Source organism: Anguilla rostrata, chromosome 9 (assembly GCF_018555375.3).
Source record: "Anguilla rostrata isolate EN2019 chromosome 9, ASM1855537v3, whole genome shotgun sequence".
Taxonomy (NCBI): Eukaryota; Metazoa; Chordata; class Actinopteri; order Anguilliformes; family Anguillidae; genus Anguilla; species Anguilla rostrata.
The window spans coordinates 20,496,739-20,523,936 of record NC_057941.1 but is presented as its reverse complement, the minus strand read 5'-3'; the positions used below and the strand labels follow the sequence as shown (position 1 = coordinate 20,523,936).

The window sequence follows — 27,198 nt, the reverse complement described above, 5'->3', positions numbered from 1 at the left end:
TTTAGGCAGGAGGTAGAGCTCTCTGCCAGATGGGAAAATGTAGAGGTGTTGCAGGGGTAGAATGTGATCGCTGGTTAGACAGAAGGCGCAACATTCCAGAACGCAGCGGCTGCGGCGCATTCTCTCGGTGACAGAAGCTTCTTGGAGCCACGCTGCTAATCAAAAAAGACATCTGGTGTGGGAATGTAGCGGGGTGCCCCGAGTTAGACCCCCCCCTTAGTGTTTGTCACACTGTTCGCCTCTGCGATAAACACAGTGGCCTTTCAAATAACCCTACCCTTCTCTCCAGGTTAGACAAATGCCTGGACTTTGAGCTGGACGACATCAGCTGCTCTGTTAGACATTGCGCTTTGCTTTCTTTTTAAGTTGCAGGTCAGGCCAGTTGGCAAAGCGATATTTATTTATCTTTATGATTAGAGCCTCGAACTGTACCGTAGTCCCCCCATTCGACTGTGACTGGTTCACCGGTTTATGGTGCAACCAATACAGGCCTGAAGCCAAAGCAACCGGTAAGCTCCGGATGGTTGATTCACTGGCAGCAGGGAGGGGAGGAGGGATGGATGGACCGCAAAGGAGATGAAGGGGTGAGGGGTTGGGCGGGGGGGGGGGGTGTTAAATACAACAGAAAAACGCCGGCAATCAATGCAGCTGTAATCTCGTAACAGCTGCTGAGGTTTTAGGGGGGATCCGAGCGGGACAGCTGGCCGTAAATTCCCCGGCCGGATGCGGGCCGTTCCGGGGCAGCAGGGAGACAGAGAGCGCCACGCTCTGAAGACAGGCGGGCCTCCGTACGGCTCCACAGAAGGCCCCCTCCTTTCTCTACATGGAATTTATGCCCTTCAAGCCTGTCCTCAAGTTTACAATAGCTTGTACTGGGTCATCTGGGGGAATTGTGGCATAAAGCAAGAATACAAAAATACACTACAAGTAACTTCAAAGAACAGCAATGCTAAGCCTAGAAAGTGAACTGTCTCTTTAAAGCTGCAAACAATAAATTATGTTGTGGACTCTCTCCTCTGCCGTACTGTCCTCTTTCTGACAGACATTTAATAGAGTCAAGAATTGTTTTGGTCCCTGGCCATTGTTGTTTTCATTGTGCATTGTGTTTCATTGGGCATTGTGTTTCAAAACATAACAATTTACTCCAATTACGATCCATCTTGTCATCAAGGCACTTGTTCTGCCCCAAGAACCGCAACATTGCTCCCTGAACTGACTGCCTTTGGCTATCTTGGCCAGCTTATCAGTGCATTATTTATTAGTTAGTTTGCACCTTTTAACCAGCAGGTTTGAGGCTTGCCCTTAAACTATAGCCTGAATACCTTCAGTGAATAATCAGCTGTACAAACGGTTAATATGGAAGAAGTTAACTATGCAATGCATACTGGGATGAAAGCATCAGTAAGTAGGCCTAACAGTTCACAGTGGTGAACACTAAAAAAACGGGTTATTGTGCATACACAATGCATAAATAAATGTGTATCTGCAAATGCAAGTGCAAACCTGAATTTATTGCAAAATCTTTTTACCAAGTGTTGAATACCCACAACCTATTTAAAGAATGTCAGTTTGCCATGTAGGACATCTAAACCAGACTATGCATATAAATACGTGTGTGTGTGTGTGTGTGTGTGTGGAAATGGGAAGAGACCACCAGTGACCGCGTGTGTGTGTGCGTGTGTGTGTGTGTGTGTGTGCGGTACACTGCAGGTACAGAATCGGGCTGCGTCTGCATTACGGTACAGCGGATGTCACAGGCATCCCGGCCCAGGGCGGATCTCTGATCCATCGATCGCCATTAACACATGTCCCATTACCCAAGACTTCCTGCAGAAACAGTCCAGCCCCATTGATTCTGGAGTCCTGTTTCGCATGCAGTATATCCCTTTCTCACTCTCTCCCTCTCTCTCTCGAACGCAACACCTTCCCTCGCCTTGTGAAAATATCATTCTTGTGTCAAAAAAGTCCTTGTGATTTATCTTGTACCCCTTAGAATAATGTTATTTAGTGAAACACTGGATTAAAATATTATATTGTGACAGCAGCAAATCAACTTCTCAGACAAAAGTTTACACATCTTCTGCATCTTTGCCCATTCAAACTTATTTTTAATAGACTACAAAAATTGTGACATTACTCATTAAGTACCTGAGATATCGAATTTTAAAATATTTTCTCGTTCTACCTTTAAATCATTTTAAAATGAGAGAAAAGTTCACAGTGCTCTTTTGAAAACTGCATGGAGTACAAATGTAAAAGTATTTTTTCCATAATGTAATGCACTGCATTATAACTCAGAATGTCTGTAATAACAGTACTGAATGCAGTCATTGTAATATATATCATATAAACATGTATCGACCAGGTGCTAGCAGATAAATGACCATAGGCATAGGCCTTACACAGGCTTCTTGTGTCATGTCTACATAGCCATCCATTATCATTAAGTAATGTCTACTGATCCGGACGCCGTCGGTCTTTTCCGCTCGTATCGATTCGGGACTGACAAACGGCTGCTCCGATCAAATGACCTGCACATTAGTCACCAGTGCCCTCTCCAATCACAGAGCAGAACCTGCCTTTAAAGTGTGACCTACTTCCTCACGCGCGCCTAAACGCACGCTCACGCACGCACACTGACTGAAGGGCTAGAGACGCATTTTGCGCCTATTTCTTCACCTGGTCCCAGCATCCTCCATTTCACACCCCCCGTTGAGGCGCACTGAGAAAGCAGTGGCTGGGAACGCCTCCACCACCCATCAGTCAGGTAGATGAAAATGTGAACCCTGTGTGCTCTGTGCTTCTCTTCACAAGGGCTTGTACAGCACAACAGCACTTCAGTGTGTATATGTACATCAAATTATTATTATATTATTATTAAAAATCCCCTTTTTTTCTCCTATAAGCATAGTTACTTTTAGTGCAGTGCTGAAAAGGCTGTTCACATAAGTATTTATATACAAACTATTTATGTAATGGTACATCACAAACAGTATGGCAAATTAAGGAACAAACTAAATAAAGTCCAGTCATTTCTATGCAGACGGTTTTTCACACAAGGAGTATGACAGGGTACAAGCCCTGTGAGGACATAAACATTCAATTTTATTGTCTTATCCTCAATAATTTAAATTGATACACAACTTTAAAATTAGTTTCTGGTTGTCCTGACTTTCATAATTATAAAATAAGGTATTTAAAGGAGCCGATAGAAGAGGTGCTCAACCATGAACGCTGGACACAATACACAGCTCAAACTCTGAACCCTAGGGTTACTGTTAGTGACATTTTACAACCTGCGCTGCTGCCTGAAAAAGGCCGGGTTTCAGGGTTCAGGGCACTGCAGACCTGTGAAATTTGCCATGGAGAGTGAACTTCAAACCAAGGTGTTGCTAACCAGAGGGTAACAGAGATGTCAGACCCACATTTAGCAACAGAGATCAAAATGGTCACAATGAAACAATGCCCAAGAGTAAGAGTTAGAGTTTAAGACTCACATGGGGGATCAACCAACACTACATCTGCAGTATATGGTTATATAGCCCTGCATAGGTTGGAGCCTGAAATGAAATCCTTCAGACCAAGATGGACATGAGAGAGAGGAAGAAGAAAGATACAGAGGAAGAGGAAAAGAAAAGAACAAAAAGACTGCTTGTCTGATAAGACAGAAGCCATGAAGCACCATTCTGATGGCGGAGAGGACCCTGGGTCCGGAGCACAGTGCTTTCAGATCTCGTCACTGTATTTTCTGGACTGGAACTAAACAGTTGAATTGGCATGTTTTCCACTTCAATGGTGGCTGTAGCAGTACTTATATGGTCATAACATCAGCAGACACATCTGAGGAACTGGAGCAGGGCACGCCCTATCGGCCCACAACGGTCGCTTCACAACATCTGATGCGTTACCAACGAACAAGCATGCAACGCTGCCCCGGGACAGTACATTTATGTAAGTCGGCCACGCTGCGAAAGAGCGGCCTCGTTCACCAACCAGCCACGTCAGCGCCTCAGATCATTTACCACGGCAGGAGAAGCGTCACAGACGCCTCCCAGGCCTTCAGCGCGAAAGGCAAAACAGCACGTAGCGAAGAGCGTTTGGAAACAGCCGCTGTGCCCCTCTGACTGGCTGCAGACCCGCACACTACACACGTTAATGGCGCTCTGAGACCTGTTCCTGGGCAGCTGACCAGCGTTCCACACTCTCAGGTACGATGAGGAAGGGCGCATGTGGAAATTATCGCAAAACACGAAGCGGGGTTTTCCCTGTCCCCTGTGCGGCCATGGTGCCGATCAAGCTTCTGATAGTTTAAATCCGTTTTTGTACGGTAAATCTTCATGTGATTTCAGGCTGATTTCTGAGAGGCACTCACCGAAAATCTCGCCGTTCTTTGCATACTCCGTCACCAGGTACAGCATATTCTTGGTCTCCATAACCTGCGGGGACGAGACGGGAGAGGGGGTAGGGACAGACAGTTCACTCTCAGCAACACATCCCCATCTGCAGACACTTTGTTCCTACCGTGCCAAGCACACTTGCCAATTTAAGTGAATTCGTATGAGTATTCATTTTTTATGAGGAAATTACTAAATGACTGTAATTGGGTTTTATTAGGCATAGTATAACTGTTTTAGACAATTTGTACTGATCATTCTTAGATTGTTTCGGTGGCTTCATTTAATGTTCTCCATGGTTCCATCCTATTTGCTTATTAATAACCTCGTAATCGGAGCTGTATTTAAGCGATTGCAATCACTTCTTTGTGTTGCGCTTAGCAAATCTTTATGTGACAGCACCAATAATGGACTGCTGCTGTAGTTACTCTACATCAGATCTCAGTGTTTGATTGCTAAATTGATTTGGGAAGGTATTCCTTGACTTCATCTTTTGCAACAGTGGAACATGCTCGGTACTGATATAAATGGCACAGAACAACGATGGCATTGTGGGCAGAGGTTGAGTTAGATTTCAGCACACTGATGGTCAAATCCGGGCTGAACTGGTGTTAACTGGAAGTGCCTCCATGCATATCCAGCAATATGTGGGGAAATCATATTTACTGTGTTCTCATGGATAAGGGCTTCTATTAACTAACAGCTGAATATTTAAAAAAAACATAATGAAAAGGAATTATGTGCATTTACAAATGACAAATGTATAGTAATTGCAGTAGGCCCAATGATTACTGTAATAATAGTGTTGTCATATAGCTGAACAGTACTGGTGATGCCAGGAAATGCAGGCCCATTTTTCAGTGTGAAAAGATGGAGACAGGCAACTGTGTGTAAAATGAAATTAGCCACTGGAAAGACAAACAGGCACAGAAAGACAAAATAAATATCGCAGCAATTTTATTAATTATTGATGTATTGATTTATTGATGTATGGTGCATTCCAGAACTGTAAATAAAGTATTTGGTTTGCTTTACGAGACCATGAAACACATTCTACAGGCTTGGAGCTACTGGAAATGCATTTTCTTGCTTTAGAATAAACCCACCAATGGCCCTACAGTAGCCATAGTTTCCTGACAAGCCAGCAGGTTGTCAGGAAACTGTAAGCATCTAACATATCTTTTATCGCACGCAAATCTCGGCCAATAAAAAACATCGCTAAAACTAAGAAAATATTTTAAAGAAAAGTGATATATCCTTTTAATCGTGCCCCAGTAAATGTATTTTTAAAATATTTTTTTCACTCATCCTGAAAGCAAAGAGTCATTTTTGTTGAGCTCACACCAATATTGCTCTCTGGATTCCTGTGGGAGAGCACAGAGGAACATACCTGACATCTCAGGATACATTTGCATTTGCTTTATTCTGGCTGTTCGAAGGAAGAAAGCCGTGTATTTTCACTGCTTCTATGGCTAATACACTAGAGAATTAAAAAAAAAAAAAATCTAAAAAAGTTTTATTTTCAGCAAGATGAGTGACAGCATAATTCCAGAATAGAGTTTGTACATCAGTTTATTAAAAAAAATAGAATTACACTAACAGCTAAACTTTCAGTACTGAAATTTGTATGCACGTAGCCACTGGTTTTCACTACAAAGGCATTAACAGCACAAAGGATGTTAGAATATAATACGCAGTGAGCATAAGTCATCCCATCAGGACAGTTTTTACAAGCTCTGCTTTACCCCAGAGAACACACAAGGAGGGTCATGGATTCTTCCCCAAACATGATAACACATGGAACGCCTTTTTTTGGATGGAGAATATCAAGCATATACAAATCTTGCTCGTAAAAGCCAACTATTTTGTGAAAACATCCCAACTCATCACATTTTTCTAGGGAACTTTTAAAAATCCAGTGATGATCCTGCTTTCATACACAGGAAAAGCAATTTAAGCAGCTGGTTAACTAGCTGATAATTTCCTTGGAATAACACAGGACGCATTGTTTAAAAAAGAGCAAATTGTGGAAAGAGTGTGGGAAGCACACCAGTAACCACCACACTGCCCCACCCCCACCCTTTCATCCTGGCCATTCACACTGGTAGTGTCCACTTAATGTCTAGGACTGGGTTCTTTCTATGACCGGCTCAAGGTGTTTCTTCAAAAGCTCAGTAAGAACTTGGCCCCCCTCCAAGCATTCAGTTCTGAACACCTCACGACCCCTCTCCCCACGGAGCGCCTTTCAAACAAGTTGCCCAGGAAAGACACGATCAAATATGCAAAAAGGAATGCCTGGGAACCCTGCCTCATTCAAATTTCTGTTTCAAATGCTATCAAAATGCCAAACCCGCTCATTGGACAAAAAACACCAAGGTTACTTCACCTTGCGTTGAGAGGCAATACAGAGCATTTTTATCACCCCCTTGAGATAATAACCAAAGCAGCAGAATGCAAAATTCTACTGCGCTTAGCACACGTCAGAAATGCTGCACATACAGTAGCGCACACTTAACGTCGCAGTACGATGCGGTTGTCTATTCTAATTATTACACCTCTGCTCTTACCCAGAGGCAACAAACTTTGTAAGAGCAATTTGTTAGCAAACAGGCTGTTCTGTAGTTATGCTAAAAGGCTCACAGTAACACTGTCATCAAGAAGAGCCAAAGAACAAAGTGTAGGGGGTCCGTTTAGATTATGAAACACTAGTAATAGTGTCTAGATATTGAATTAATCTCCCTTTTCATGAACTTGAAAAGGAAACGCTGCTATCCTTCCAGATCAGGGGTTCCAATTCATCCTGAGTATATGAATTCTAAAATGTAGCCTGGCGTACATTATGTTCCAATATGGAATTGTAATTTTTACAATGTGTGAAAATCTGCAATGTACAGTGTAACCAGGGAAATGCATGTTAGCTTTTGCAGAGTTTGACAGATGTGAATGATAGTGGAAAGTGCACTGTATACGCAGAGTTACTGTTTTTATGTGTCATCATGTGTCAAGTGTTGCAGCTGTGCTCAGATGTACACTAAAGGCCTGGCACAGGGACTTGGGACTTTGACTGATGGGATATTGGGTGGGTTGGGGGGTGGGGCAGCAGCCATGTGCTCAAATGGCCCGGGGGGGTGGGGGTGGGAATGTCTGGCAGACCCTGGTCTTAGCGCGAGAAGGCCCCGGGGAAACGCGCGGAGAGGCGCAGCGCGGACTGCGTGGCCTAGCCCCGGACCGGCGGGTTGTGTAATACCGAGAACGCCGCTCGCGTTCCCCACATCCGAAGTGACCTAAAAAGCCTTACGTAACGGAGCGCAGGCAGCCAGATGCAGGCGTGGGCAGCTCGGCGGGAACTCTGGGCCCATCTGCGGCACGCAGCCTCTGCCACCTGCCCGCGTACCGCTGGGTGGGGACTTCTACAGGACGGGGGATGCACCGTAAACCCCTTAACTTAAAGGAAGCGTGAAGCTTTGATTAGGCGAACGCGAGATCGCTATCAAAAGATAGCTCTGAGGAGAAATACCGCTAACTGTTTAGGTTTGCGCAGGTGGAGACGAGGAGAAGTAGAGGGCTGATTACTAATCGCGCAAAAATCTGACAGCTGAGGAGGGACTGAGAAAAGTGAGCGAGAGAAGAGAGATTCTCAGGTGGGAAAGCCGAGAGGTTTTGAGAGAGGGGGATTAGGGGAGTGGTCACCTGATACAGCTTGATGATGTGCGGGTGGTCCAGCATCTTCATGATCTGCACCTCCCTGTAGATCTTCTCCAGGTTCACCGCATCCAACTGCGTCTTGTCGATGATCTTGATGGCCACCTGTGGGAAAGAGGACAATTTGTGGAAGCGGCCAATATGAACTATTTCATACTGCAATTTTCGAACAGTTAATAGTCACCGTATGTGTTTCCTGCCATCTGAATTCTCCTGCTGTTGACCTTAAATTAGACCTCAGCCTTGTGTTGTGTAAGCATAGTGCCCCACACACACACACACACACACACACACACACACAGACCACTGCCTCGCTTCAGGGGCTTGTAGTCAAAAGACAATCACACAAAAACCAGCTGACACACAGAAACACACACAGCACATGCATGGACACCAACACATACACACAGGTACACTTAAAGACATACACACACACTCGCACACACACACATACATGCACACACACACACACACACACACACACACAAACACACACCCTGCACTAAGCGTCAGCCCCTTGTATGACAGCGTACAGAGATTATGCAAACAGGCCCTCTCAGCTGAGAGTGGGGCTGGCACCTGACGGCCCCTCGGGTCAGCTGCATGCCATGACACGCCATACCTCCATTCCTCTCACTGCACTTCTGTCATCGCACTGACCTGGAGACATTTCCAAGCCTCTGCAAGCCCAGCGTGTCGCACACCGCAGCATACCAGAGATACTGTATCAGGCATGACGACACGGCCAGCTCTGTGCTTACGCTGTGATCAGTGCTCATGAGCGTCTCAAGGCACTGAGCTAACTCTTATGTGCTTTACGCTGAATGATACACCTCTACACGCCGTATGCGGAATATTCTCTCACTCATAGTTGGACCTACACTCAGGACAGACAGATCCTCAAAAAAGTTAGATGACAAGAGCATTTGCTGAGAGCAGCCAGAGGACTTCTGAAGAAGGGTCCTCAAATAAACCCTTAAGTCAGGAAAGAGTCAGGAAAGAATGGAGAGTGGGGAGAGGGGGTCTTGCTTTGTGAAAAGGGATCTTTGGTCTAAATGTCATGTGCAACTGTCCCCTGCAGGAACCTCAAACGGCCCCCAAGCTCCCGAAAGACTCGGTGGTGGGGTGAGCGATCTCGAAGGCCCCCACTTATCTGTTAGAAGGTTTACTAAATGCTTGGTTGCTTGCATTGTCTAATGTGTCCCAATTAAGCTGGCAAAACATGAAATCTGTAAAACATGACATTTTGCCACATTTGCTCCCAGAAGAAAAAAAAAAAAAAACTCACTGGACAAAACAAGCCTGTTAGATTTGGCTCCAGATCTGACAGGTTCTGTATTTCAATCAGAGCAGCCAACCTTTGATCAGCTATTTGCATAAACACTCCCCCGCACATCTTTACCATGATCGTGGCGTCATCGCACCATTAGCAAGCCACCTACAAGCAGAGAATGAGCGAAATGTTGTGTGTCCTCGGAAGTCACATCAGGTGTGCTAATTGCTGGTTTCCATTCAGCTAACCACACATGACCTTGCAAAGGAAGAGAGGGCAAGAATTGGTTGGCTGCCATTTATATATTTGAGGGACACATCGCAGCAAAAGTGAGCCTCCACTTGCTACTGCACTTCACTCATTTTGCCCCTGAGTGCTTCCTAAACAAGCCCAGTGCCATGCTGGCTTTGCAGCAAGGCTGGTGTCGAAAAGAGGAGATCCGACTCTGGCTCAAACGCGTATGGTTTAATCCCTGCTGGATAATTTACGGACGCCATATTCACTTTTTGAGCTGGAGTTCAGTGGGCAGGAAATGGGAGGGACACTCTCGTCATTCCCAGTCAAATAACCAATCAAGGCAGATCACGTGAAAAAAAAAGACGCCACGCCCACCCAAAATAACCTGTTCAGCTCAAAGGGATATGTTCTCTTAAAAATAGTCTTTAATCTTTTTCCTTTAAAAAACCTTATCAACATGTTTAATATTGCTTGTGGAGTAAATTTAAAAAAAGAAGAAGGGGTTTGGTGGTTTGGTGGGACACACAGCTCCCGGATGCGCCCGCAGGCCCCCCCCACCCTTCACACGAGTTGTCTCAACAGAAGCTCAGGGACCACCCACCACCTCAGGGCTTAGTCACAGGCCTATTCCTGACACCTGCATGAGACACCAGGCAGATCTGCAGCACAGCACACGGTACGCCCCAGCAGTGCCTTATGGAAGAAGATCCATCTCCATACAAACACACAAGAACAGCACAGGCATCACAACTCCCTGGGCTAGGCTGTGACCACTGTCCCGCCCCCACCCCCCCCACCCTTCCCTCCTCACCAACATTTATGATACAGAGCATGAACGGAACAAAGTCTTCATAGTGCTACATTTACGCACGTAAACGTGCTAACCCTGATAGCACGCAATGTTCACCTGGACCGAGGAATCGTGTTGTTCGCACGGGCGGAGTGCAGTGATGTTATTTGAAAGGGCTCCCGTGCTTTGGAAAATGACGCCATTTCGGCATGCTGTTTTATACAGAGCCATGCAAACAGGGAACTCCACAGCTCGATAATAACAAGGTGAAGTGGTTTTCACTGTGACAATGAGCGTGCGAATGTCAGTCTAGACGCACCAGCATGTGAAAGTTTTGAGTGCGACCACAGGCAGTTATGCTGCACCACGTGTGGGAGCACACTAGATGGACGACTAATGCATGTCCTGTAAACACTAAACCAAAAACACGTCTCTAAATACAGCTCTGCTAGTGGAGGGGAACCTAAATCAGTCACGCAGTTACAGACAGCTTCTATGTTGAAAGAACATTTTGGGAGGTATTATTTCTCACATACACATGCATGTGTGTTATATGTGCTCACACACACACACACACACATACACACACACGCACGCACATACACATGCACACACACATACACACCTACATTTTATATTCTATACTTGCATACAAACACACACAGCCAAGGGGAAGCCTGCAAACTGCACTGTGCAGTATACAATACCTCTCAGCTCTCATACAACTTGAATGTGAAATCACTGACACTGTGTCCAGGGGCCCGGAGGGAAGCGTCCAGCCGCGGAGGAGGAGGAGGAAGAGGAGGGGAGGAGAGGTGAGGGAGAACAACCTTCGTCTCTCACAACCAAACAAGTACTGGGGCCCTGCCAGCGCCTCCCCCAGCCGGGCTACGCCTGCCTTCTCTTTCCTCCGTCTGTCAGGTCAGTTTTTATTTTCATTTCATTTATCCTTTATTTATACAGGTTGTCTCTTTGAGATTAAAAGCTCTTTTATGAGAGGGACCTGTTCAAGAGACAGCAGTCACGCGCTCATTTCCATTACAAATATATGTGAAAAAAAGTGAAGCATTACAGCATAAAAGCAACAGAACAAGTAAACAGAGGGACTAAAAACAATGCCACTCAGCCTCCTCCAACTCCAGAGTTCACTTGTGACAACTTCTTTACTGTATGATAACCAGGATTGGTGCATCATTAGTCCTATAAAGGAACACCATAGCCCATAATGTTCTTAACCTTCTCCTGTGCCTGGAAGTGCTTACTATTTTGCATCTTAATATATATCTACAGGCTTCTTTATTCAGGGTAACTGATATTTCACATATCTCCTTGTACAGACATAGGATATTTACATGTGTATAGGATATTTTATTGAAGAAGCTATGGGATGCACCATTTGCAAAGGAAGAAGTAATCAGGGAATAAACCCTGAAATGAATTTGGTTTACATGGCTGGGTGTCTAACCACACTGCTTTGTTTACTTAATTTACCAAATTCTTTTTATACCAAAGTATTGGTTTCAAACCCAGTCTGATGAAATGAAAGAGAATGAACATGTCCGATTCCATTTCAGCTGGGTCTAACAAAATTATGAAATCAAAAAAATGGGAAGTGTAGCTCCCAGGAACCAAAGGAAGTCAATACAACATAAGCTATACATTATTCCACTAACAGGTTTTGAGCATGTTACTTGTACTGATGGTGGCATATTCAATAGACACATTTTGCTCATTTAATCAACTGTCACTTATCTAGTGGCAGTTACATAAAGACCGCATATTGGATTTCCTGTGCTAACCTCTGTTGTAGATTTAACTTTTTTTCAAACCTGACCGATGCTTAGATCGCACTTAAGGGGAGATGCCAGAAGGATCATTTCCATGGCACTTGAACCTGAATAAACTTTGCTAAGAAATACCAAGGATTACTGCTCATAGCATAGGAAAAGTAGTGAATATCAATCCCTCAGTCATACACTGGACATTAAGCACACAGCCCCACTTCCCATTGCAATGGCCAGTGTTCTGCTCTAAAAGGCAGTCATGCTTTACCCAGATTGGTGTGCCAGTGGTGGCTAAGGGGAGCATCCCCTATCAATTTAACAGACAAAATATGAGGCCCAGAAAAGTTCAATATATTCAATACAGAATAATAATAATAATAATAATTATTATTATTATTATTATTATATATTCTTAAGGATGATAATGATTATCATGATGATGATTATTACCATTATTACTATGAACACTACTATATAGGTATCTATCTATTTGGGAAATGATGATGAAATCAAATGGCAAAATATTTAGTATTAATGTACCAAACAATCAATCTGTGGATTCAGTACTGTGAATAAACCCTGGACTTTAAAGCCTACCAGCCTATCTTACAGGCCTGCGTGGCAGCAGTAAAATAGATTTAAATGCATATAACAAAATTAATCAAAACATAAAACCTCATACAATATAGCTACATCAAGTGCTTTAAACATATGCTAGATATAAGATGCGTGTAGCCATGGCATTGACGTGTTAATGATGGCATTCATGTAGGGGGAGAAACATGAAAAGACTACAGAACTCGAAAAGACTACAGAACCTAAAATGACACAGTCTCCGTACGTCAACAAGCCTCGAATGTGGTGGAGCTCTATGATATTACGATGCTGCCACTGTCCTCTAAAAAGCAGGGGGGATAATGGCTAACAATCCTTCTGCTAACCCGGTGGCCTCTGTTTGATTCTGTAGAGAAATTAAAACAAAACCGCAACAACGATCACAAAGAAACAAAGGACAGCAAAAATGTAAAAACAGCCAATGGTTGGTATTCAGGAACCAATGGGTTTAATAGAATATTCAGATCGGATGAGCTATTGTTTGAAATAAGTGCATTCTTAATAGGTGGCGAGCGTTAAAATTGTTTCTCGGTGGTAGGCAGGTCATTCCATCATTGGGAAGCTGAAGAAGGAAAGATTTTAAAAAGAAATTGAGAACAGTAAGAATGGAGCAATTGAAGTGTCTTATGGATAAGGAATATCTAAGACACAATCTGCCTGCGCAAGAATAAGTGCAAGAGTCAATGTCCAGTGTAGCTCACCCGTATGGTCAAAAGGTCAAAATGATTATTATTTTGTAATGATTTTTTTGTATGATCAGTTATTTTCTGGTGAGGAAATATCAGCCCCTGTGTGATTTTTGAATGCGTGTGCAGTGCTTGTGTGTTCAACAACGGCCACGGATTACTGCACTAAGCATCCGTGAAAAATAAGATCTGTTAACAGTCCTCTCAAACTGCTGTCTGACAAAAAAATGTCAGGCAATGAGCCTTCACACAGGTCTGGCTTGTAAAATTTAAGCAGCACGTCCTTTCCAATAGGGGAAGCCTAATCAGAGCTGAATCTCTCCTTTAGAAACAAAGCGGCCTTCCGCATTTCAGTCCCCATTGAGCTACGGGCCGTGTCTGAAACAGCCTCCTAACCGTTGTGTCCTCAAAATATGTACCCTTTACTAAACATGCTGCCTGCTGTTTAGCAGGTATTTTTGAGTATGCAATGGGCAGTATGCAAAAAATATCCCCCATGCTATTTCCAACTGTACTAAGTGTTGTAAGACGTCCTGCCCTTGTAGTAAAAAGGCCCCACCTCTTCCTCTCTGAATTATGAGACCCAAAGATGGCTTTCAGCTCTTCCTCTCTGTGGGACCTCCTGAAAAGTACTTCCTGAAAAGTGTCCTTCTGAATACACTCCGTGAAACCCCAGACATAAGTATATCAACCGGGGATTTTAATTACACTACATGTAGAGAACATTTTGCCTACTTAACAACTTTCTCATCCTGTGTACTCAATGTATACTCAATAGTAGGCAAGTAAGCCATTTCGGACGTGACCACAGTTCGGTGACTACATCGCTGCCATTCATTATAGTTGAGCATACATGAAGGTGCAAATGTGAACACTCCTGAATGTATCAACCAGGACAGTAGTAAGCAGTGGGAAATCAAATTGAATGATGACAAGTGCATGCAGAATTTTGTTTAGAAGAAGAATGAAGTCTTAGTGTTCATTATGAAAAACCAGAGAGGAAATTGATTTTTTTTTAATTGAATGGAGTTGAATGTGCTAATGGAGGTCTTTTCATGTGATAGCCACCATCTCCCCAATGCAATATAACAGAATACTATGATAGGTTCAAGTAACAGAGAGGTCAAGAGCTGTTGAGTCTGTTTGAGAGTAAACCTGTAGCTGGCTATGAAAAGCGTTTGTTAAATTGAATTACTACCTGGAATACCTGCCTGTTGCCCTTCTGTTGCAGTGTGTTTGGAATTTGCAGAATACTCTGAAGGTTATTATTGAACTGGTGCACACACACACACACACACACACACACACAAGATTATTGTTGGTGGGGTTATGTAACCCATCCACAGGCAACAAAAACGCAAGCCAGCCCCATAAGCCTGTTGTTTACAATGCATTTCCGTACAACAACCACAAATCAGAGCCTGTTTCTACTGCCTTTTTAGATTGTGCTTGGAAAAAAATATCCTAGTATCACAATATGTCCGTTCTGAATAATCTACTCCTTAAAGTACTACAAAACAAAAAAAATCACTGAGAGTACTGTCCTCCATATATTGATCTTTAGTGTATGTGCTCTGTTAGTACCTACAATTGGTAGATTTTCAGTTGTAATCCTTTAAAGTTCCATTGCTAAAATACTCTGGGGACTCTCAGGTGAAACACATAAACAAGACTTTTTCGAAACTACTGCAGTGACACAGAAAAAACAGGAAATGCAAGTAACAGGCTACAAATTAACTTTACATGTTTGTGTCACTGAAGTAAAAACTAATATCCCAACATGCCTTGCATCCAATATCCAATCATGATCAACCCACCCCAGAATACATTCAATTTTCAAACACTTCATTTAACAGTTAACAGCCCTAATATTTACTTCAAGATATAAAAACATATCATTTAATAAATCTAAAATACATTCTAACAGGTAATTGTTATTTCAACAGTTTAATTTGAGAAGTGAGACTGAACAGTTTATTTTAGCCATTCAACGACAAGAATAGTAAATCGTGATTGTTAAAATTCACACTAAAATAGTGGTAACATTAAAGCCATTAAAGCCATTTTAGCCAAGTTAACATTTGTTATGAATACTGAAATGCTTAAAAAGACTTTTAAAATCCTATTGGCTAATCTGGTCTGTGTCTCGAAAATAAAGACATAAGTCTAAAACACTGTGCATAAAATAATTAGGCACTGAGGTCGATTTAACACGTAGTGTAATACATGCAACTGAATAATCAATCAAACAACTTTTAAAGGCTGCGGGCTGTACAAACATTGAAAGAAGGGCTGTCGTGCACGTCCTGATTAGTACTTTACGTAATACATAAAGGCCATAATGACAAGCTAGCTAACCGAAACCATAATATAGGCATGGATAAAAGTGCAGTGACACACTGTACAGAACACTGAACTGAACACTGTACAGAACACGGAGGCCCACAAGCACACACCTCAAGTTGCAGATTTCAGCACATAGCCTTAAGCCTGCTATATGCACAGTCTTTAATACTATTCCCCGCACACCGAAATTATGTAAAATAAAGTGGCGCTACAAGAATTTAGGGAAGATTATGTTTTCCTTAGTATGCTTTCAACTGAGTAAAAATGTGTTTAGATTGCCATAGTAGAAAAAAAAAACCTCATTCACATTTTCCCCAACCAATAAAGCACCACAAAATGGATTCTCCTCTTAATGAGGCTGTCTCAACTGGAATGTGCAGACAATCCAGGCAGTAGTGGTTTAACAGGTGGTCAAAACTAGCGTTTCAGTAGGGGAAAATATATATGATACACAGGCCCACAAATGTAATATACTGAATAATCTGGATGGCTGTTTTGTGACAGAACCTGTTTTAGCAAAGTAGAGTTTTAAAAAAAGAACAAAGAAATACAACGGCAATAAAAAAGGAGCAAATAAATACAATGGTAATATGTATAATATGTATGCATTGCAACATACCGACCTGGGCAATAGTTAGCCAGGGCAAGGTACAGATGCTGTAATGTAATATTGTATATAATGTCATAAAATGCCACCCTTCATGCCTTCCCCTGCTGCCATGATTTCCTCTAGCCTATATTTGGTATCGATTTTGAAAATCTTTAATTGACACGCACCACCAATTATTAGCTCTTTCACATTATGACTGGCCTTTCTGTGTTCCTTTGATCCCCTTACAAATAATGCATTCATCTGAATTCTAACCAGCTACTGAACAATGACACCCTATTTTTGTTTACCAAATGAATCCCTACCACTGCACAGAAGTGGCAGGCTGACAGCTGCAAAAAAAACCTATGTATTTGAGTTTTCGTTCTAAATGAAATTGCCCATTGTCATTTGGACTGCATTAGCTAACATGATTACATGTGTACTGAACACCATGGAGGAGCGCGACCTCCTCTTTTCCTTTATTTATTCTACATGAAATAAACTCGATAGAAAATACATTATCCGAAGCTGCCCAATATTTAAGGGTAAAACAGATGAGTACATACAGTGTAGAACACTTTTAAAAATTGTACTGTGTTCTCCTTACACTCCTGAACTGAGGAATAGTACTGCACTGTCATTACAAAAAAATCTTGACCAACCAATACCCGATAACCTTTATTTTTTAAAAGTAAAGGAGAGAATTACAATCACAGTTAAATGCAAATCCAACTCACAAGCATACCAACAGTAAGTGCCTGCCAACCATTCCTGCACACTATGCTATTATACCCTCACTACAACAATACCTTGTCTGTCAACCACACTGCACTACATAATCTTTAATATCAACAAACTATAGGCTACCTTTCTGTTCTTGTTCAGGCATAATTATAGAATTATTGCTTATCTGGTTTTACACTGCCTTAAACAGTATATTCTGATGACTTTGAAATTAATACTGACAATGTCAACGCACTGCAACTGCTGTCTGGACCATAAACTCAGATCCATGTGTCGAATGCAAGGTTGTAACAAAGAAACTTTTGCAAGGCGCAACATTTCCCATTAGTGAACATGCAAGATACAGTTGGATAGCTAGTTGCCGTGACATGTGCGTCACTGGCGACTTAGAAATGCAAATACAATAATAAATACTAACGTAAAATTATATACGGCACGGTCAGGTTTGTGGACAACGCTGAAGAGTGCACTGGGGCTATTAGCGCATTTTACGAAAGGTGACACCGGTTAGATAGTTGCTGACTTGTATCCAGTCCGGTCAGTAACATTTGTATGACAAGTGAAAGAAGTGGTACACTGCTGCTGTGGAAATGTACATTAGATAGCAAGTCGTAGTTCACCGACTATCCAGGTAACTATACTCACCTCTGTCTTAGTGATGCGATGTCTCGCCAGCTTCACAACAGCGAAATTTCCTTTTCCTAAAGTGCGCTCGATATCGTAAAAGCCCACTCGAACTGGACCCCGAAGCATCGGTTTTTGGTGACAGTCCGCCATGACCATGCTGTATTGGGGGTGGAGGGGAGGGTTTCAGAAAGGAAAGGGTGACCCACTACTGAAGACTGTAGTCTTGCAAGCAACAGAAGTGGGGAAGAGACCGTCCGCTAAACTCTGCCTCTTAAAAACAGACAATGCAAAATGCTCAATTCGCGAGCCAGCTTGAACATTGCGGAGGGCGCATTCAGTGCAACAGAGGTACAGCCGGCATTATCGAGTGTCGCGGTCAGTCACATAGCTCCTTCCAGTACAAAGGCGCTATAGGCTGACAGTATGGTCTGCAGTTCTACTAGCGTCGGGGCACGGGATGACTTCTTGCAGACGGCATCGTGTTCTCTCCACTCGGCGTGCATTGACGTCAGAGCTGCTGGGGGTATTTGTACAGGGGGCGGACCTTTGAAGCCGTTCCACAGTCCAGTGCCAATTCGTCTCCAAGACAACCAGATTCACCGCTTACGTCAAACGCCAGCTATTGCAATCAGCTGTCAGTCTGTTTGCTCGACCAGCGCTGATATGATGACTATTACCGACTCGAGCTTTTGATAAAAAGCTTTTGTTGTAGGGTTTGAAGTGAAAGATAGGAGGAAGATAAAATACGCACGTGTTGACTAGCTGCATGAACTCATGGTTTATGTGGACTGTTCAGCTAAGAATGTCGAGATCCGACAACATATGCAGTCGAGTTCGGTAGCCTATAACTAACGTTATATTGTCCTTTCGAATGAGACACAAGTTATCATCTCAGACTTCCACAAAGCAAATAGCTTGCTAAATCGCTGGACAGCCAATAGGCTACCGAGCCTACGTTGGCTGGTGTTTAACCATGTAGCCACATTTACGCATTGAAGCCTAAATAATCTATACGTGTCAGCTAATATGTGAAATATTTTATTCAGTTTGAAATTTAAAAACGGAATAAAACAAAATAAAAAATCGCAAGCGACAAATAAAGAATGCATGCATGTTTTGTCACATCAGTAAATGTTTTCTGATTAGCGTGACGGTTGGGTCGACGCAACTGTCTGTACAATAGTCGACTGCTTTTACCACACTACAGCAGTAGAGCAGCGTCATCTACTGTCCTTTCTGATAGCTGTACAGAGCACAAAAGAAAAGAAGGCATTTTCAATCAAACACAGTGGCTCTTTATAAACACAACATTTATTAGATATAAAATTATTCAGAGAGTTATATAGCCTATACAATAATGAATGTAATAATTAATGTGATAAATTAATGTAATAAGACCTAAAGCGATTCCTCAGCTATAGATCATATCGTTCACACAGTTTTGCTTTTGCCATCATTAAGTATTCATATAGACCTGGCGCTAAGCTACAGCATGGCTGGGTGCGCGGCGAGTCCCTTATCATTGACCCGTTTCCTGCATGCGTGTTCCAGATGTGCTTCCTTCCATTTCCCCTAGCATCCTCCCCTGACATTAATTGTTTCTTCTGTCGCCCCCGCTATCTCTGATTGGTCTCAGCCAAATACAACACTTCTTTCAGGCTTCAGACTCCTTTCCAAAGCCGCGTGCAAAGGACACTAACGGTTAAAATTCTGCGATCCACGTTTAGGTACCATAAAACTAAAGATCAACCTGATCAGAATGTCCGCGTTGCGCATTTACATGCACGGTAATATACAGTCGACCTTTCTTTCTATTTTTTTGAAAACTGACAATTTCTTTCACCGTCGAGAACGCAGATGTTGGGCTGGTCAGCTCTATCATGAGGTCATAAAACAAAGCTCGTGCGCACAAAAGTTCGAAACGAAAGACAATAAAGGATATATCCTACTTGGGCTCCCCATAGCGAGTGGGTTTAACCCCGCGCGCTCGGGCTCATTTTGTACAGGCTTTTAATGTTTCATTAGTTGGCGTCAGGATTCGGCGACCCTACGGTTGGAGGCTCGTATTGTCTTGAAACTGTATTTATGGTTTCCTGATTGCTAAAGAAATTGTTTCTTCAGGATAATTTGAAACATTCTTCTCCAAAACTTGGTCTCTACATCGATATCTAAATTATAGTCGATGTTTAATGGCCTTTCCTTCATGAATTTAAATTTGCTATTCACAGGAGGAATCTTCCTATGAATAGAACGTTCATAGGAATCCTTTTAAATATTGGTCAGCGCAGTACATTGTGTAGTATTGAATACTCTCTGCTGCTAGTCTCTCCTATATTTGGTCAACGGTATACAGTACTTGGATGATATACCTTGGCTCCACATGCTGACAATATGTAAATTCATTTTCAAAGCAGAATGCAGTGTCTCATATTATTGGTTGCATGGAATTAAGTGCAAGCCTCTTTGTTCCAGACCAAAAGAATAGACTGGCCAGCACTCACACACAGCACAAGTTAGGAAGATCCTCGATTTTGCTATGACCAAATCTCTGAGACATGCACCTTGAGTAGTAACATCAATACCACCTGTACACAAAAAAATAGACTTGACGTTAAATATGCCATATGGTGTTCAATGCCTGACTCAGAAGAAAGATAAATATGTCACTTTACACGTCCGTGGCACATTTAAATTGGACAGGCCTTTATGGGGGACACCAGTCCACTTTGAGTTATGCCAATTTTCAAGCTTGCTAGAAAATTAGTTCTAAATCCAATTGCACCACTTTTTTTTGTTTCATTCTCCTCCATAAAATCAACTGTAACTCAATGCAGTACTGGAACAAACCTGCATGCCTCAATTAGCAATTCTTGGTTTTCTATGACTCTTAATTTCAGCAGCTTTTTAACATCAGTTTTCAAAAATTGATAAAAATCACAATCATTTTTTTTGTCTGGTTTATTGATGTTTCATACACATGACTTGCATCATACCAAATGCATTCCAGTTTAGCTTAGTGCATAAGGGATTCTGGGAAATAACTGGTCAGGCACAAGTTATCTACGGGGGTGGGGGGATCGGGGTTGAGTAAAGGTGGACACAATCTTACCCTTAGCCCCACCTGTCCAAACACAGGCAAAAGCAGTATAACTGAGCCATGCAAACCCATTATAAGTCGTGCTACCACCTTTTCTGTCCAAATGATGTTAAGTGTTCAAAACTGCACATGATTCACTGGCAGCCTGCTTGCTACTGTACATTTTACACGCCTCTTTTTTTCTTTTTTTAGAAAGAAAAGTACTGCCCGTGCTACCTGCGCAAAACTGCATGTTGATTGGCAGGTCTCTGCTGGCAGTTCTGCTCAAAGTAGGAAATCATGTCCAGCCATCCAGCTATACAAGAAAGTTTATGAATGTGCATTTATGTGCGTGCATGCATGTGTGTGTGTGTGTGTGTGTGTGTGTGTGTCCTTGTGTGCATTTTTGAAGAAAGGCTCACAGAGGGAGACGAAAGAAGAAGTATTGTTCAGAGGACTATCAAAGTTGGTATCATGCTTTTTGTGTTGCCCTTCCTGCTAACGTGTCCAAGTTCCAGCCCCCAGCCTCCACACAGGATGCCTGCCAGGGAAGATGGTCTCTGCCGTGAGCCTGGGCGAGCTGGACTGGAGGCACTGGGCCCAGCCAATGGGCGGGCAAGCCTGCAAGTCCGGTTATCTTCGGCCATGTCTGTGAACCTGTCCACAGGGCAAAGTGGGGCGGAAGTCTGGGGAGAAGCAGACACATTTGGGGCACAGTGGAGGTCCCTGGAAGTGCCTCAGTAGCCGTAGATGTCATTGTCCACCCATCCCGTCTCACGGTAGTATCGGCCGCGGCTCTGATAGGTCTCGTAGAGGTCGTTGGTTACGAAGCCGCTCTCCGTGCTGGCCAGCGTCACGAAGCCGCTCTCCGTGTCCCTGCCCGCCAGGTTGTCGTAATCGCCGGGCGGAGTGTCGGGCGACGAGCCCAGGAAGGATGTGTTCTTGATGTCTGGGCGAGTGCCTGCCAGGTCCGCCTCGTGTTGCTTGCTGATGACGTTGTAGACGTCCGGGCTGGGGCTGTTGCAGCGGTCAGCTGGCACCCAGTACCCTGGCTCCTTGGGGCACGTTTCGGTCTGCTCCTTCCTCCTGCTCACACAGGGAACACAGTGAACATGACGTGCCCCACGGAAGGCAGCTGGAGCCCCGACAGTGGAAAACAGGTGACTCATACCTCCTGGCCAGGAGCTTGAAACAGAACACCCCCGATGCCACCAGCAACAGCAACAGCAGAGGGATGGTGGGGAGGACAATGTAGGCAATATTCAGGGCACTGCCTGAGAGGTGGGAGTGAGACGCACAATCAGACTCAGGTGAATTGTATCTGTACCTGTGTGGCCAAATGAGCTGTTATATATATCACAAAAATGATTACAAGAATTAACCAAAGAGGTGTGCCCTCTAGTGGTAAAACAGTGATAATACAAGAGCCTGTCATTGAGCGCGTACGTGAGCGAATGATTAGGTGAGTGTGTCACTGAGTAAATAAGTCAGTGACTAAATTAGTCAGTAAGTGGGCACATACACAAGCGTGAGTGAGTGAGAGAGAAGCTAAATTATTTAATGAGTGAATTAGTGAATGTGTGACTTAGTAAATGAATGAATGCGGTTTTTGAATGCAATAATTAAAAAAATTAAATAAATATGAACACAATCATATTTTCAAGTAAAAGAAGGGTGACCAAGATGAATTATATATATATGATAAAATACAATATCAGAGCTAAAACGGAATATATTGATATTAAATATATTTAAATATATTTAATTTCTAATAAAATGTCAGAAAAGACATTAATATTTTGAATTTCATATTTGACCATTTATTAACATTGCTTTGACTTTTAATCTGACATTGTCACAAAACAGTTTTTAAAAAGGAAATTGTCACAAGTAAAACATATGAATGTTATTGAAAGAAATATAAATTAATATTATGTACATAATAGTCAAACATAGATGTTAGAAAACACATTCTTAATATTTCATAGTTGACCTTTTTTTGATGTCTCAAATGGACAATTATTGATGTTTTCAAAAGGCTTTATGGCTTACCTATGTATGTTGTTTTTGTATTCCAGGAACAAATCAAAATGTTTCTGTCATTCAATTTATTTAAAAAGTAAAAAGTATTTTAGTACCTTTGGACTGAGACACTTCTACTTTGATTTTGGGATCGTCAACAGTAACTGCTGGGTATTTTGGCCTCAGAGATACGGTTGGAGAATCTAAAAAGTATTAATAAGCATAAACCACTTTGCAACTACAAGAAACAAAACATATAAATGCTTTACAATAATATAATCCACTGTTGAGAGAGAGAGGGAGAGAGAGAGAGGGAGAGAGAGAGAGAGAGAACCAATTCATTTTGTCTCTCTATAACCACTAGGTGTCATTGCTTAACAACCGATTCTTCAATGAGAATAATGGTCTGACCAAAGAGTTTTAAATCTACATATGGACAAGGAAACATTAATATCTATCCTGTAGCAATTCTGGGAGTCCCTCAGTCAGCATTCCTGGTGCCGTTACAAAGGCAAGAAACAGATACAAAAAATGTTTCCAAATGTCTTTCTATCTCAGGTTCCCTGAAAATGACAACCCTGTGGCAGAAGACTGGCACCTGGCACCTGGCTAACCCTATATGTTTATCCGCACTGCATGGAAGCACCTCTAAATCATCATTATACCACAACTATACGATACACAAGACATGCAGCCATACAGAACAACATGGAAATATAATAACTACAATCATATCACAATATCACCAAGAATGTGTAATCCAGACAAGGTTTATTTTACCTGATAGTCTAACATCAGAACTCTATGAAATATGGAATTATTAACAAAATATCCCTGAAAAGAAAAATACTCTTCACATTTCGCTGAAGGCCCAGTAGGACTTCTCAGATTTTGCAGGTGTTTACCTGTTTGTGTGAGGTTCCCTGCTGCTGTGGAGTCTGGCTGTTTTTCTGAAAGCAAGATTAAGAGCTTACGCAGGGAAGTTAAACTATCACAAATATGAATAAACCTTTAAACAGATCATTTTAATCATCTAAACAATTTAGAAGCAGGAGCAGACTTGACGAGGAGACGGCTGCTCACCGCGGGTGTACTTGCAGATGAAGTTGTTCTTCGTGTCGCAGTTGTCGTCATTCCACTGGAACATGTACAGGCCCCCCAGGCCTGGCGGGGCAGAGGGCTGGTGGTACATCACCACACACACCTCGTACCCACACGAAGGCTCGTCCCAGTGCCAGTTCCTAAAACACACACACACACACATATATAAACACACACTCTGTATAAACCATGAAAAGCCTGGAGAAGAAGCAAAAAAAAAAAAAAAACCCCATCATAGGGAGGTTTGCTGCTGAATGAAGCCTTCTCTACTTGGGTGACATTATGACCAATTATGCACCACCCAGCAGTAGCACTGGGTTCATTTTGTACTGGGATGGTCAGGTACTCTATTCTGGATCACATGGTGCTTCACTGCACCGAATACAAATGCTTTATCAAGATCCACCATGAGGCATTTACTGCACTCCATATAGAGTCCTCTATTAAGTCATAGTTGGATTATCTTGACCACTCAAATTAGCAGCTTTTAGACCAGGGACTTGGTCTGACCTCTGAGGATAATAGCAGGGGTGTGTTATGACACAGAAAACACAGCAATACAGCACTGACTCTTAATCCAATCTTTGTCAGTGTTGTCGGCCCTAGTTGCTGCAGGTAGGGCATTTAAAATTCTGTTGCAGAAGAGTGTGGAAGAGCCATGCACATATCGATGACATGCTTCTGCTCCCCTGCTGCTGGACGGAGTGCCTCGGCCCCGCTGGCGCTATGCGCTACTCGCTAGCTCTCCGTTGCACACCTGAAGGTGGCCTGACTGCCGTCCAGCCAGTGGTACTGCGCGGGGCAGTCGCTGCTGGTCTCCTGGTAGCCCTGGCTCCTGCGGAGCCCGATCCAGAAGTCTCCGTCGGAGGCCCGCAGCTCCTGGATGAAGTTCTCGATGAACCGCTGCTCGCTCTCAGTCTCGATGCTGAGGAGCTCTCCGCCATCGCTGCGGCAGGCCCGGCTGGCCTCCTCAAAGTTCACCTTGCGCTGAATGTCCTGGAAGTACGCTATCTTGTAGCAGGGCCTCTCTGTGCCCCGCCGGCAGATGCGCTGGCCTGTGGGAGTGGGGGGGAGGGAAGGAGAGACTGACTGGCAAGGTGCTGAAAGAAGAATGATACCTAGTAGGTGCAGGTTGGCCATCGGGAAGGGCGGGAATACTCCTGGTGGGCCGGTCTGTTCTGCGGGAGCCGATCTGTTTATATTATTATTATTATTATTATTATTTATTATTGTTCTTCAACATTTAATTGTGTGACTATTTCTCTCTCTCTCTTTCACACACACACACACACACACACACACACACACACACACACACCGCAAACAATGACACTGACCACAACCGAGTTAAAAGAAAATGGGAGATTATGTGCAAATTGGTATTCCATTAATGTTATAGGCAGAACATATGGCAACACCAAACCTGTGCAGTAGACTGCTCTATGAAGCACAGACAGTACGGGACTAGCTATCATGCTGGGGCCTTTTAATTTGTATTATCTTTAATTGATTGGGAGATCAGCTGGTTGACGTGCTGCGGCTGCATGCTCTGACTGCTTTATTATTTTGGCGCGTGAATTTGGACAAATGTTGGGGCCGAACTATTTTTTCTATTTCAAAATCATAGCATCGTTTTTGTGTTAGTTTTATATTTATATAAACTTAAATCTAAAACGATGTAATGATTTTGAAATATGAAATTCCAAACGTTCATATCCCACTACTAAAAAAACAACAATTCTTAGCCTACACTAATGAATTGTTGAGGGAACTGATATTTCAGTGACCAAGAATAGGCTACTGCGCACATGCATTTTTGCTCCAAACGAATAAGCATTTCACTGATGGTTTTCCACTATCCGCAGCTGGAATGCCCCATCCCACGTGCTAAGAATGCGGTCCCCGTGCTTCATTCAGAGACAGTGATTCGACTTCATGTAGCACTTTCAAACCGCAAGAGCGTCTATGTAAGTAGCCTATACGTACCTTTGGGCTCATAAAAGTCCGCTTCACAGGGAGAACAGGAGGTGACAAGTGACACATTAGCAAACTAGTACGGACATAAAAACGAGAGACACAATTTGCTCGGCGTTCAAAATACAAATTTCGTGCTTTCTTTCGGAGTTTACGAAACAACAAAATAAGAGATCTGACAAGAACCCTGCTAAAAAAAATTCAGCTAAGACCAGCTGGGATTCTAAGCGGGTTTAAGAATTGTTTAAAATGTGATTTCGACACGTCTATTTGGTCATAACTGGTCTGTGGCTGGTCAAAGCTGGTCTCTAGCTGTACAAAGCTGGGCAAAGCTTGGGAGAGTAAGCTGGTGGCGGAACTGTAAAAAACACATTAATCAATTTTAGCCTGTTTTAACTTGAATTTCAGTGGCGAAGTTTCTAAATTAATTTTAACCCCAGAGGTTATCCCGAATAAAAGATTCCACTGTTGCCGAGAAAATTATATTTCTGTAGGCTACACAAACACACAAAACACTGCCACAAGGAGCCCTGTTAAATGAACGTTAAAGCTGAAGATTTTGAGAAAATTGAAAACACAAATGTTTCATAGACCCAAAATCAAAAACCTCTGCTGGGTTAGCTGCTGTACAGAAAATACAGAATAATAATAAGAGAAGTTTTCAAATTTAGCCAACAGCGGTAGACAGTGTACACAATATTATACAACGAATTCTGTAGCGACTCCTGAAAGCGCTGCTTCTTACCACTGAAGAGTTTGAATGCGGTGCCTGGGTAGCAACATACAGAGAGCACAGTCCCGAGTAGTTTCATAAAATCCATTTCTTCATATTTTCATAATTCTAGGATGCCAGCAAAGCGCATATAAATTATATGCGATGAAAAGTGACAACTGTCGTTTTAGCCATGGTCATTAAAAGTATACAATACACAAAAAAGAAATCTGAAAGACAGAGAAGCAGCTGTGGTTCCCGTTAGAAGTTGCGGACCTGTTTGCGGACATCCGATCAGACTGGAATGAAGAAAAAGAGGCGAGAGAGGGGAGCCAGACAGCCGCGTGGGATCAAGTCACAGCGTCATCCATTACAGCAGCGAGTCTTTCTGTTGACCGAGAGAGAGAGCGAACACTTCATCCGCAATCGATAGTGCACAATCAAACAAGTGATCGTTTATAATCTGTATTGCTGACAATCTCGCAGAACACGGTCATCGGTCTCTTCATATGAATTCTGAAAC

At 42.9% G+C, this 27,198-nt stretch overlaps 2 protein-coding genes across 3 annotated transcripts in view; both read right to left on the bottom strand.

The window, feature by feature from the left end:
• The window catches only part of LOC135263228 (serine/threonine-protein kinase SIK2-like), a 43,286-nt gene extending 24,979 nt beyond the window's left edge, over positions 1-18,307 (bottom strand). Inside the window, exons 1-3 of the mRNA XM_064350967.1 lie at positions 17,809-18,307; positions 8,085-8,201; positions 4,373-4,436 (exon numbers count right to left, since the gene is read on the bottom strand). Coding sequence (XP_064207037.1) covers positions 4,373-4,436; positions 8,085-8,201; positions 17,809-17,946 — 319 coding nt within the window. The 5' untranslated portion in view covers positions 17,947-18,307. The remainder of the gene's footprint in view (positions 1-4,372; positions 4,437-8,084; positions 8,202-17,808) is intronic.
• Positions 18,308-19,602: 1,295 nt separating this feature from the next.
• On the bottom strand, positions 19,603-27,120 carry layna (layilin a). 2 transcript variants are annotated; one of them, XM_064350986.1, is made up of 8 exons: positions 26,709-27,120; positions 25,976-25,996; positions 24,747-25,044; positions 23,972-24,129; positions 23,794-23,838; positions 23,005-23,091; positions 22,038-22,140; positions 19,603-21,952 (listed from the first exon to the last, which is right to left on the bottom strand). In XM_064350986.1, exons 1-8 carry the CDS (start codon positions 26,782-26,784, stop codon positions 21,604-21,606), a joined length of 1,137 nt encoding a protein of 378 aa, XP_064207056.1. In that variant the 5' UTR covers positions 26,785-27,120; the 3' UTR covers positions 19,603-21,603. The 2 variants fall into 2 exon arrangements, with proteins under 2 accessions (XP_064207056.1, XP_064207057.1); XM_064350987.1 differs by lacking the exon at positions 25,976-25,996.
• Between the last annotated feature and the right edge of the window lie 78 nt (positions 27,121-27,198).